General features: G+C 44.1%; 5 protein-coding genes across 5 annotated transcripts; 2 read left to right on the top strand and 3 right to left on the bottom strand.

The window, feature by feature from the left end:
* Positions 1-528: 528 nt before the first annotated feature.
* Positions 529-2,432, bottom strand: I203_104654 (uncharacterized protein; the record flags this gene model as incomplete). Its single annotated transcript, XM_019143758.1, has 7 exons — positions 529-588; positions 674-978; positions 1,044-1,161; positions 1,217-1,348; positions 1,429-1,689; positions 1,753-1,935; positions 2,217-2,432. 7 exons carry the CDS (start codon positions 2,430-2,432, stop codon positions 529-531), a joined length of 1,275 nt encoding a protein of 424 aa, XP_019006807.1.
* Positions 2,433-3,007: 575 nt separating this feature from the next.
* Positions 3,008-4,409, top strand: I203_104653 (uncharacterized protein; the record flags this gene model as incomplete). The annotated part of the gene is made up of 3 exons (XM_019143759.1): positions 3,008-3,025; positions 3,146-3,987; positions 4,037-4,409. 3 exons carry the CDS (start codon positions 3,008-3,010, stop codon positions 4,407-4,409), a joined length of 1,233 nt encoding a protein of 410 aa, XP_019006808.1.
* Positions 4,410-4,767: 358 nt separating this feature from the next.
* On the top strand, positions 4,768-5,685 carry I203_104652 (uncharacterized protein; the record flags this gene model as incomplete). Its single annotated transcript, XM_019143760.1, has 1 exon — positions 4,768-5,685. One exon carries the CDS (start codon positions 4,768-4,770, stop codon positions 5,683-5,685), a length of 918 nt encoding a protein of 305 aa, XP_019006809.1.
* A 318-nt stretch (positions 5,686-6,003) lies between these two features.
* I203_104651 (uncharacterized protein) lies at positions 6,004-8,087 on the bottom strand (the record flags this gene model as incomplete). The annotated part of the gene is made up of 2 exons (XM_019143761.1): positions 6,004-6,671; positions 6,752-8,087. 2 exons carry the CDS (start codon positions 8,085-8,087, stop codon positions 6,004-6,006), a joined length of 2,004 nt encoding a protein of 667 aa, XP_019006810.1.
* A 1,427-nt stretch (positions 8,088-9,514) lies between these two features.
* Positions 9,515-11,264, bottom strand: I203_104650 (uncharacterized protein; the record flags this gene model as incomplete). Its single annotated transcript, XM_019143762.1, has 5 exons — positions 9,515-9,709; positions 9,767-10,253; positions 10,331-10,850; positions 10,923-11,178; positions 11,253-11,264. The coding sequence occupies 5 exons, from the start codon at positions 11,262-11,264 to the stop codon at positions 9,515-9,517; spliced, it is 1,470 nt and encodes a 489-aa protein (XP_019006811.1).
* Positions 11,265-12,500: the final 1,236 nt, after the last annotated feature.

Genomic DNA, 12,500 nt, shown 5'->3' with positions numbered 1-12,500 from the left:
GTATGAACATTAGTTGTAAGTGAGATGATGATGGATGATAAGAAGATGGTCTGAAATGAAATCAAAGTACAAAGGTGGGTGTGAATGACGAGCGACGTGAAAAGGACACGCATAACACAGTCACAGTTTACGCATTCGGTCAATTCTGTGACCGACGTCGTACCGGCCATACTCAACAGTTCCATCACGTAGCCCAATGACAAAGCTTTACATGCATACACGTCTTGAACGATCAGGCATGCGATCAGTGCATCAAGGTTCAATGGTCATGCTTATTTGGCCTGCTAGCTGGTGATGCTGGAAGGAAATTCTAACATCGAGAGCATCATTGAGGTATGGAAATGTATGAACAGAAAGGTAAACGGGAGAACATATTATTGTGAAGGGATAGCAAAAAAAAATCATGATCATGTTATTTGTATTTTCTTAATGGAAGAGTCTGCGAAGAAAATCCTTTTTTCTCTGTATTCCACGAAGTCTTCCGTTCAAAACACCCATCTTCCTCTCATCCTATAATCTCATGTTTACCTACTGTTGCTTACAGTCAGGGTTCGCAGCAGCGGCATCTCCGCCTTGACCTTGGTCATCCTACTAGTCAAATTTTCCATACGTCAGTTCAAAGGTTCTGCTTCAAGCGACAGAGTGAAACATGTGAGCAGAGAACCTCACTTACCTCATCATCATCATCGTCATCGAAATCCTCATCCTCGTAATCATCATCCATGTCATCTTCGAAATCACCTTCGTATCTCAACGCTTTACCGGTGAAGTAATCAACAGCACGAGGGATGATCTTCTCCTTGAAGTCTTCACCGATTTGGTAGTCGGTCTCAAGTCTGGCATCGAGCTCTTCAAGCTCATCTTCATCGACGTCGGATGATTCGAGAGACTCAGGGGTGGGTGGTTGAGGTGGTTTGAAGAAGTTGAAGAATGAGTCGGTGGGAACTACCTTCTTGATCACTCGGGTTCGGCCGGTAGCTACAACAGGGACCACAATGAGCTAAATGATCGCAAACAATCTCAAAAGAGCATTGCTAGCTCACTCTTGTTTCGTTGTTTCTTGATCTCAACCTTCTTGGTAAGATCTTTCTCCTCCTTCCACTTGATCTCGTGTCCGATGGCCTTGTCGTAGACGAAGTCACCACCGTAACCGACTTGTTCCTGTAATTGAGGAAAGTGAGCTGCTGCACCGAGAGCAAGTGAAAATCCAGCTTACTTGGTAGTAGTAAGTCTTGGTCAATTCGGTGTCCTCGAAGAAATCATTAGGACCGAAGATGAAGTGGAGCTTGAAGCCTGGTTGACCAGCTTCGAGGTAAGAGAGTTTGATGTCAAAGAGGGATTTGAGGGCCTATAAAAGTACCCCATCATCAGCTAGTGCATTTCAACTTGGTCGTGAAAGGGGGGAGAGGGGGGAGGAGGCACACTCACAGCTTCGTCGGAATCAGTGATAGTCTCCGAGATAGGGACGTGGTTCTTCAAAGCGGTCAACCAGAATTCTGGGATACCCTTGATATCACTTGAATCCTTTTCATCCTTGACTTCTTCAACTTTAGCACCTTCCTCTTCCTCGTCATCCTCATCATCTGAGTCGGAAGCTTTACCGGCTTCTACTTCGTTTTCGGTAGGTTCGGCTTTACCGCTGACGATGGCTTCTCGTCGTTCGTAAAGAGGAGCGAATTTACCGAGGAACTAGCATGTCCAACAGTTGATGAGTTGTCAACATCGCGATCACTATGTCAACTAATAACTCACCTTCTTCTCTAATTCGAGAATGGCCATTTGAAATTCAGACTCGATCTTAGCGTGTTCGACTTGAACACCCTTGAGACCGTCGATCCTTCTTCTAACGGCAGGAGGGAGGGATTCAATGTATCCTGAGGAAGTACCGATCAAGTCATCGAGTTTGGATTGAGCAAGAGCGAGAAGAGCGGGGTTCTGTATGAAGGGAGATCATGTTAGCAAGATTGCGCAATAGCAATTCTGAGGCATTCGTCCAATTAAGCCATAATGATTGGGCTGACGATGAATGCAAGGAGAAGTTCAGATAATTCATGTCCTCGCCACCTCCCTCGAATACTCATCAGTTCGCCTAAACCATCTTCTACTCGTCACCAACAAACATGTTTCGTTGTAAAAGGACATGCCTCCTCACATCGCACGTTCCCTCTCGATTTGATATACAACCGAAATTTTCCAGACCAGACGACTCAACTCACCTTGGCTAACAAGCTAGCAGGATTGGCCCCACCTACATCCTCGGCATCATCATCCCCATCGGACTCTTCACCTTCAGCGAGGGTCTCCACGGTGGGTTGACCAAGGTTGGCGGGTCTGTTTTGTAACACGCCAGTGTCGAGAGGGGTGTTCTGAGGGGTTGGGGCGACGTCAAGAGAAGGGTCGGTTCGGCCTTGGATATTTTGCGATTGAGACATTGTGCGGATGATTCAGTGAGTGTGGATGAGATGAAGGGATATGAAAGGATGCAGAAAGAGGTGGAAAGAATTTCCGAGTAGATAAGGTGCGTGATATGTGTTGGTGTGTTGGTGGCAAGGTTCGAACTCGAACACCTGACACAAAGTGTAGTTCAAAATTAAACAGTATTGGAGAGGAGAGACGAGATCTGACGCGACTTGTGGCACTACTGCCTGGTGAGGACTCGTCATTCCCACAAACGCCGTGTGTGGCATCACGGCACCTCATCACCTACTGTGGTACTTACTATATGCTTGCACGGACACCCATCAAGATGTTGGATCTGATCTGTTGTATTGTACAGTACAACAGATCCATAGGGAGAGAAAAACATGAGGCAGCCTCGTGTCACCACACTGACTTGCAACGTGCATCGACAATCACACATTGCTGATATATAACGCTACAATCATTCGAGTTTCAACTTCTCTTCTTCTCTTCTCTTTCTTCTTTCTTCTTTTTCTCTTACTCTCTCTTATCAAACAGAAACACTACTCACTAACCTGAAGTACCGTTTCTAACTCCATATCACCTCATGCCCACTGATATCCTCGTCAGACATGCATTCCCAAAGAGCAACAACACGATGACTTGGTGAATATCCTATGATCAACACACACGGAAAAACCTAAACCTGTATTTGATGGCTGATGTGTCTCGATTTACTCAATAGCAGGTCGATTCACCTCCTAATCATACCAATCCCATCCTCAGTCGAGAAGACTTCCATCCTGAATTGTGTTCTTCGAATTCGGTTCCACACATCCAAACCACTGATTGTGGTCCTCTCCCACCCCAATCAATAATCCTCGCAAACCCGTCTTCTTCCTCGAACGCGACCATTCTGGTAGGCGATACCACTATTAACGATATTGTAAGAAGTCCTACTCCGGCTTTCATCTCCAACGAGCACAACGAAGACGACAATCACGATATCGCGGGGAATGTCCCCCACGCAACACCATCCATTGCCGACCTCACTGACGAGTTGACGATCTGTCGATCCAAAATCTATGATTTGGAGAGATCCATCACAGCGTGTGGAGAAGAGAACGAAGATTATCGAGAAAGCTTGAAATACCAATCCGAGGAGATCAAATCACTGCGAAATACCCATCGCGATACAGGTACGGTTCGAACTCAAGATTATAGAGATGAACGCATACTTGGATGTGATATTGAATTGGGAATGAACCCCTTCGAGGAATATACAGGAGTTAAGGGATGGAGTGAGAACAACGGGAAACACCACAACGACAATCTTCAGAAGATTATCATATTCGATGATCCTCCTCAAGAACTGATCTATGAGACGGAGAAGAGCCGTGAACGATACTTGAAAGATAATTCTGCATCAAGAAAAGTAAAGATCCTCAAAAGCGAAATAGATGATCTGAAAATCAGGATCAGAATGCTTCAAAGGGAGAAAGATGAGAAATATTGGAAAGACAACGCATCGTCATTCCAAGAAGAGGTTTTCGGAATGCCAGAAGAAGGAGAAGATGATGATTCGGCGTCGAGTTACTTTGATGATCAACATGACGACGCAAATGACTACTTTAAGATTGGAACAAGCTTTGTTACAAGAGAAACAAGATCACCTTAGGACTCTGTCTAAGATCGAAGAAATCGCAGATCTCAAAAATAAGGAGATTAAAGAATTGAACGACAAACTTTTAGACCAACAAGCTTTAGTCGTTGAAATGCTTGATGCGAATGGAACTCTCACACAGCGAATATCCGAGTTGGAAAAACAACTTGAGGATGGTCATAGATTCAGAATGGAACAAAGATCAGATGACGCCAGAAAGCATAGGGAAGAGCGATCAATTGGTCAAGTCAGAGCGGGAGTGGCTGGTCGGACTAGTGAGGTTTCTGATGCTGGATTGGGGGATGGTGTTGAAGATGAGCTCGAGCCGGGCTACTATGGTTGGTAAAATATCTGAATGTAATTTGGCAGGAACGGTACACTATTGCAGATATTTCGAAACTTATTGCGAAGTGAAATGACCATTACGAATTTGTCCTAGGTGTATACCCTCTATGAGCTTCTTGAAAAGGCTGGTATATACTGCTTATCATATATAGAATATCATTCATGCACATTCAACTTCATCGAACTTGCCTATATGTAGATGCATCTTGTTGGCCACTGCGAAACCATTTTTACGTAATTGAGGTTGTCTCGAGATTCCCACCAAGATCAAGCTAAGTTGTAAATTAGCTACAGACGACGTTTCTTCTTGCCATATTGTAACTGTGAACAATCAAGCAAGACGTCTGCGCATTCTCGGAATGTCAAAAGCAGGACGAATTGAGGAAGAAGAAGAAGAAGAAGATCCAACAGACATATTCGATACATCCCTATCATCCTTATTCTCAATCCCTCCTATAGGTTTTGCACCGGATCACAATGGGTATTTCACTTACAATCCACCTATCTCGGATGCCCATCACCAAGATCCACAAGCGATAACGCTCAAAATACCTTCACCACCTTCATCGCTCTACACCACTCTTCAAGCCCAACTCATCTGGCCATCATCAATCTACCTTGCCGATCTGATCTCCCTCGGAACGGTAGATGTAGAAAACAAACATGTGGTGGAATTAGGCTCAGCAGCTGGGTTACCTGGTATAGTTGCCAGTATCAGGGGAGTGAAGAAGATCGTATCGACAGATTATGGGGTGAAAGAAGTGTTAGATGTTTTAGAAGACAATTTCAGAACGAATAATACGAAGAATAACCAGGATAGGTGGAAGGTGAAAGGTCATTGTTGGGGAGACAGTGTTGATGATCTAGTAGAGTGCATCTCACCAGAATTAATAAAGTCAAATGGACTCGGGTCGAAAGTGATCGACGCTCAGAATGAGGAAGATGGTCATACAATTAATCAAACTACCAGAACCAAATTCGATATCATCCTAGCCGCAGATGTCCTATGGACCACCTCCACCCATCAGATACTCCTCGACTCCATTATCTCCCTCATGGCAAAGGACGGTATAACCCATATCACAGCTGGACTGCATACCGGCCGAGGACCACTAGAGCGATTCATACATTCCGCGGAAAAGAGGGGTTTGAGAATGGAATATAAAGGTGAAGTTAGATTGAAAGGCGATAAATCATGGGAAGAGTATAACCAATCTATGGCGGTAGAAGGAGAGGAAGAAAGAGGGGTGGTAGTTTGGTTTACACTTAGATTATGAAGTGAGTCGGGTCGTTATATCCTATCTCTATAGTAAAACACGAAGTGTTCATTCATCCTCTACGCTATCCTATATCGTTGAATGAGATCGTTGTGTACTGATTCAAAGATTTGTTGTTAGATTAACGATTGACAATAAACGATATACAAAGTAACGAATTCTATGCATGTCATCATCCCAGACTGAATTATACAAAAAGCTACAAAATAATAGAGTATATAGGGTTCCAATCCAATTCTCCGCTCAAGCTACCGTATATTCCTATTGACAAGATCAAATGTTAAACACTACTAACTACACTCCAAGTACATATCTTATTTAGACAATCACGAAACTCCCTGTTCTAGCACCTGCTGCTCTCGCCCCACCAGCCATCCTAGTAGGAGGTCTCATTTCCTCTACTTCTTCTCCATCTCCATCAACCGAAAACGTAGTGGTTGTCATTGAACTTTTCGATCTCGAATAATACCCTTTAAATCTTTCTCCAGCTCCAGCAGGTCTCCGAGGAATACTCAAAGTAGACGACGAATCGTCACTCTTCATTCTATCGTCAATATCATCTTTCTCGTCAACTACTTTCAAACCTTTCTCCAGATCAAACGATGGTATGGCTTTCCTCCTTGAAGATGCGTTCCTATATATATTCCCGACGCTCACAGTCCTAGTAAACTTATCTTCATCTCCCATCCCTGGGTATCCTACGGCGGTCGAACCGACGGTAGGTACTCTAGCAGCTGAAATAGCGTTATACAATGTATTCCTCAAATTACTAGCCCAAGTCGCAGATCTCTGAGGAAGACTTAACGAATCGTGAGATAGGGATGGTGAGGGGAATCCCAAGGGTGGTGCTTGAGCGGCAGATAAAGTGGAAGATGATCCGAATGGATTAGGATGTAGGTTCCGGTCGAGTTGATGATTATCGAATGAATCGATTGATGAAGGTCGGGGAGGTAAGGGTGTAGACCAAGGTACAGGTAGACCGTTTCCTACAATCAAATCAAAGCCATCAGTAAAATGAGACGAACAATTCTATTGGATTAGGGAATAAAAAGAAGGATTTACTTACCATTAACACCCAGGAATCTCGGACTACCTTGACCCAAACCCAATCCTACCAATCCTACCAACCCATCTATCCCCTCTACTTCTCTCTCATCTTGCGCAAGCTCTTGCTCATGCTCATGCTCGTCCATCTCACCTGGTACTGCATTGCGCACTTCCAACGGACCCGTCTCACCTAACAAATGATGAGGTAATGTACTCGTCCCCATACCGTGAGCTATAGGTGGTGGAATAGGTAAATCCGGTATATCCATGTCCATACTCCCATTATATCCGATTGGAGAGTTGGATTGTGATTGGGTGTGTAAGAATGGTGATCTGCCATTAGCACTTGTAGTAGATTGATGAGCAAATAGACTTGATCGTCTTTCCAATTCACTCTTCTCTTGATTATCATCGACATCAGAGAGGTGTGGATAGGTAGAAGCATGAAGATAAGGATTATAACCTCCTCCACCTAATGTCCTTGGAGTATCGAAACCCCTAACCAAGTCTGATAGTCCATCATCATCATCGTCGTTCCTTGATCTACCCAGACATGGTAATCGACGTGATTTGACCATGTATCGCAGGAGGGAAGCGAGGGCGATGAATATCGCTAGAGCGAGGAGAATAATGAGGAATATTATTCCTGCCGAAGGTGGGTGATGATCTGAAGCGGGAGACGACTTGGCAGTGGAAGTGGAAGTGGAGGATTGGGAAGCTGAGGTAGATGAGGTGGAAGTACTCGATATAGATGTAGAGGTCGTACTGATACCATTACTAGTAGTCGCTGGAGTGGAAGTGACAGTAATAGCTGTACTTGTGCTAGTCATTGGATCTGTCGTTGAAATGGACATTGGAGTAGGTGTGGCAGGACCAATAGACGAAATGGCCGAAGAAGCCATCGCAGTACTATCGACTACCGAGGACACCAATTCAAACACCGTAGGGGTCAGAGTAGGAGTGGTTGTGGGACTAGGAGTCTCGGTAGGAGCTACCAACACCACTTTATCACCTTTCAATACTACCTGACCATCACCCTTCACACTACCACCAGCAGATGGATCGTTGTCGGAATTGTCGACGTCGATAGTAGGAGGTTGAAGGGCATTCTGTGCCCCTTTCGAACCTGAATTCGGGTTGGGGGACAGCAAAACAGCTTGTCCATTCGAATTAATCATCATTGGACCATTTGATTGAGGTGGAGGGGCGGGAGGAGCGATGGATGCCAAGTATTGTATGAACGATGGTGGTGGATTCATTACTATTCGTTTTCGTAATCCACCCGCAATTGAGATTGAGGTTGAGGTCGATGTCGGATTTGACAGATGGGAAGGATGATAATCTGGATCTGGCATGGTCAATAGCGATCAATCCGGAGAAAAGAGGGGCCAGCCTTATACGATGGAAGAGAGGGATTTTCGCACCTGGCGAACGATGGTACAGAGGTCGATAACGATTGAAAGAGGGAGCAAAGTTCTGAGGGAGCATGGGATAGGCCGTCCAGCGGTCTAAGAGGTTAGTATGATCTAGTCATTCAAACAAGAAGATCCAACAGAAAACAAGAGAGGGGAGGAAAGAAGGAAAGAGTGAAAGGATAAGCTGCGATGGTAGGAAGGGCGACGAATACTTTGGTAAGATAGTGATCCCTAAGAATACAGGTCGGTATCATAGAAACCTCTTTGTCTTTGACTAGTCTGGGTTAGCCATGATCTCGGTAACATTTTTGTTGCGATACACAGGCTTAGAGCTGTATACTGCTGCAGACCTGCGTTGATCTTCCAAAAAGATGTTAGAACCGTTCATGTCTCATTTCATCGGTCCGAACTTCAATCTCATCGTCATTGCCACTTTATTCGCCACAGCACCAAATTCGATCTCTTGAGTCTGATCTATACATCGTACAATGTAGTCCATGCGATGACATACTGCTGCATAGCCGTCCACAAGCTGATGTCCGTTCCATACTGTTTGTATGTGTTGTATACCTATCATCTCACTCGAGTCCAGGATGAAGATGAAACATGTTTTTGTCTGTCCATCACTCATTTCCTCCTCATTTCAAAGGACGCAATGGAACGAGTCCGTATCTGCATGAATACATACGTGTGTGTAAAATTGAAATCACAATCCTATATGTCATAAGTGACTGTTCACCCGAGACCTGAGGTTGAACCATTTTTGCCCTTCATCATCTAAGTGTTGTATATCCATGTATATGGACAGTATGAACAAGCCCTTCATGAATAGATGAACATAACGAATCAAGGATACCGGTATTTGCGGTATGTGGTATGAGATATGAGGTATAACATCTTTCTTTCTCCAATTTCCAAGAAGGTTCGTAAAAGCAAAAAACGAATAAACAGATAAGTTACGTCATGTATATATGTATGTACACGTACACCTCCCAAGAAAGTTTAGGTAAAAGAAACATAGGATAGAATAGAAATATGAACATCTACTCTACACAGTGATCCAAATGAATCAGGAAAGGGAAATAAAGGGTTCAAAGGGGATTTTGGTTGATTGTCCATATGTAACAAAACGAGAAATGTGTGGTATGCGAATATGATAAAGATGTATATCAAATAAAAGACTAGTTCCGTTCAACTTATTTCATCTTCCTCAAAGTCGATTAGTCAAGCGAAATCAACTAAATATGTCATTTGGGGTATTCTTCTTCTTCCGATCTTCCTGATAAATACCAAAGAGCCTTTATCAGCTTCAAATCTGTCTATTTTTCATGGAAAGATGAGACAATCTGACTTACAAAGCTCCAAACTTAGAAAGCCGTCGCCGCGTTGTTTTGAGCCCAATCTCTCGCGAATGTACTGGCTCTCAAGAACTTCTTGTTGGCGTATTTCTTGTACACGTAAACAGTTTCGAAATCAGGTTCGACCAATCTCTCACATAACAGACTTGCTCCAGCTACTAATTGCGATTCGGTAAATCCAGAGTAGAAAACGAAAGCTTCGTTCTATATACATTCCAAAGTCAGCTTGTGAGGTTGAGAATTGTAACAAATTCGACTTACCCAATCACCACCTAACATCCTTCTAGCTAGGTACATACCAATAGCAGCAATCATCGAAGGTTTACATCTCAAGAACCTATGATCTAACAATGTAACTTCCATCAAGAACTTTGACAAGGTTCGAGTCTGAATATCGTAATCGTCGGCTTTGGAGATCTTCCTCACCCAAGAGTAAGGTGAACAGTATGATGAAACGGTGAAATCTAATGTTTGCAAGATGATCCTTTCACCTTTCAAGATCTCATCTTTGGTATAACCGTTTTCGGTCATGTAAACGAACTCGTCCACCGAAGGAGCCAAGATTTCTTCGTATTTCGCAGCGATGAACATGGCTGTCACACCGACTAATTGAAGTTTGACTAAAGAGACTACTCGGACAGAGAGGAATCGGTCGACAAGGTTGACGGCGATCCATAGGGTTTCGGGTAACATGTGGTATCGGAGGTGCACTTGGAGTAACCAGTCGATAAGGGTAGTTCGCATAGTCCTGGAATCATCAAACACAAACGTGTGAGTGGACGGTCAGGTATTTTAATGGTGAGGATGATGATTGCATATACTCACCATTCGATCTCGGTTTGGAAATCCATGTATCTTGGATTGGGCATAACAGACTCTTCCAATACTTCCATATGGTTGAAGATCTCATCGGCATACTCAGCCACCATGGTAGTATCGAAAAGGTCCACATCATCTTTAAAGGTTGATCTAATCATGTCAAGTTGTTCTTGAGCTCTGTACGCATCTTCTTCAGACATTCTCAACCAATCTTCCTCATCTTCTTCCTCCTCCTCATCCTCCATTTCTTCTTCGGATTCATCCTCGTAGGCCTCTTCGTCGACCGTCAACATCTGCATGGGCATTTGCATCTGCGCGGCAGCAGTAGACTTGGATGAATCAACATCCATCTCAGATAAGGGGTCTTCGCTTTTCACGCTGAGGCTTGGTTCAGAGGTGTATAGGGATGATGAAGTGGGTTTGGATCGATGGGGGATGGAAGCGATGGGTCGAGTAGGTTGGGCATTGTTGGTTCGTGATGCGAGCGGTTGTCTGAGTTCCGTAGTTGGTTTACCAATCGCTTTGACTAGATATCAGACAACGTCAACGCACTGGACATGGCCGGTGCATATGAGCGACGAGGGGAGAATGGACCCACGAGGTTTTTTCTCATCTTCGTATTGCTCCTCCTTCACTACGTTGGTGACCACACCACCCAAAGCAGTTCTCTTCGCGCCGGCTTTGACAGCCACGGGCTTCTTGACTGCTCCAGCTGTACCAGACGTAGAAGCGACTGATACTTTCTGGGCGGGACCCAGGTGAGATAAGGACGTTTTGGTTCGGAGACCAGCTTGAGTGGGAGCGGCATTCTCGTCGTTACGTGTTCGACTAGCTGTTCGTCGGGTGTTGGCTGCCTGTGAGTGTGAAAAGCGAGTAAATAAGTATCATTAAAAATGTATCAAATCGACGGATGGAGCGGGAGACTTACTCGAGATGCCATGGTGGATGTATGTGATCAAGGATCAAGAAAGGTTATAAGGGAGATATGATGTTTACCAACAAGGTTGACTGACAAGTCAAATGGGAAGTATCGTGTCGTTTATTGAGGTCGTCAACTATGGATGGATAAAGAAGGAGAAGAAGAAGAAATGTTCGTTATAAGTGAGTGAGTTGATAAGATGATACCGATTTGCAGTAGAGGTGTATGAATGAAAGAGTGAAGGTTAAAGTTGAATGATCAACAAGTTTGTACGGTTGGTAACGGGGATGTTTGTCGAGTTGAGTTGATTGCCGGTGTGTTGGCTCGTGTCGAGTTTAGTTCAATGGGGGTTTTAGCGGGATCGATGTCGATGTCGATGTCGTCAATGAATGAGTATTTTCGAGAGGGAGAGAGGGATGGATGGATGAGGATACAAAGAGAGATGCAGAGATGTGGAGATGAAAGAAGATCGAGTATTGACGGAGAGTGTTTATAGCTGAATAGCTGAAATGCGGACGTACGGTGAGACACGAGAGAGGTGGTGGGCTGGATTAGGGTAAATGTGAATCATAACACTCATCAAAAAAGTAAAAACAGTCGCAAACACACAACGCATATTGCCACGTGGCAATGCACAATACAGCTCTACTGTGCGGCGTTAAATGTGAAGAGGCATAGGAAACATCATACTCGGTTACCCTGGCAGTGGTTACAACATAAACAACTGCTCGTAAACATGGGTGTCACATCCCATCAGACGGTCCAACCTCACCACATCTCACATACCTCACAAGTCAAAACAAACAGCAATCGGATATCATCAGTCCGACTCTTATAGGGTATGGTACATCCATAATTGGAACAGAAGAAACAATTGTCGCGTTCAATGATACCAGTCTAACCAAATTTGTTACGAGATCACATATAAGGATGTAATGTATAAACATCCGACATACAGGCGATTGAGCGAATAGTAAGTAGTAATGTGAGCATTGCCAGTTTCATCACCAGACCATCAAACCTTGTACAGATGTTACCATATCTTTGAACGCCTCTTTACTAGTTTGTTCCCTGTATATCCACTTGACATACCATCCATTATCTTATCAGTTGGCTTCGAAGTTGTTTGCATGTTTGCATTCCACGATATAATCGAGATTGAGTTTGTGTCGTTGTCAAGTTGGGAATGTCGTCATACTCCTTGATCGATACCATGCACAGGCACTAGGATGATCGGTTGTTTATCTCGTTGGATTG

Source organism: Kwoniella mangroviensis (assembly GCF_000507465.2).
Source record: "Kwoniella mangroviensis CBS 8507 chromosome 1 map unlocalized Ctg01, whole genome shotgun sequence".
Lineage (NCBI taxonomy): Eukaryota > Fungi > Basidiomycota > Tremellomycetes > Tremellales > Cryptococcaceae > Kwoniella > Kwoniella mangrovensis.
The sequence above is the reverse complement of the archived record's forward strand: the minus strand, read 5'-3'. Positions and strand labels throughout refer to the sequence as shown.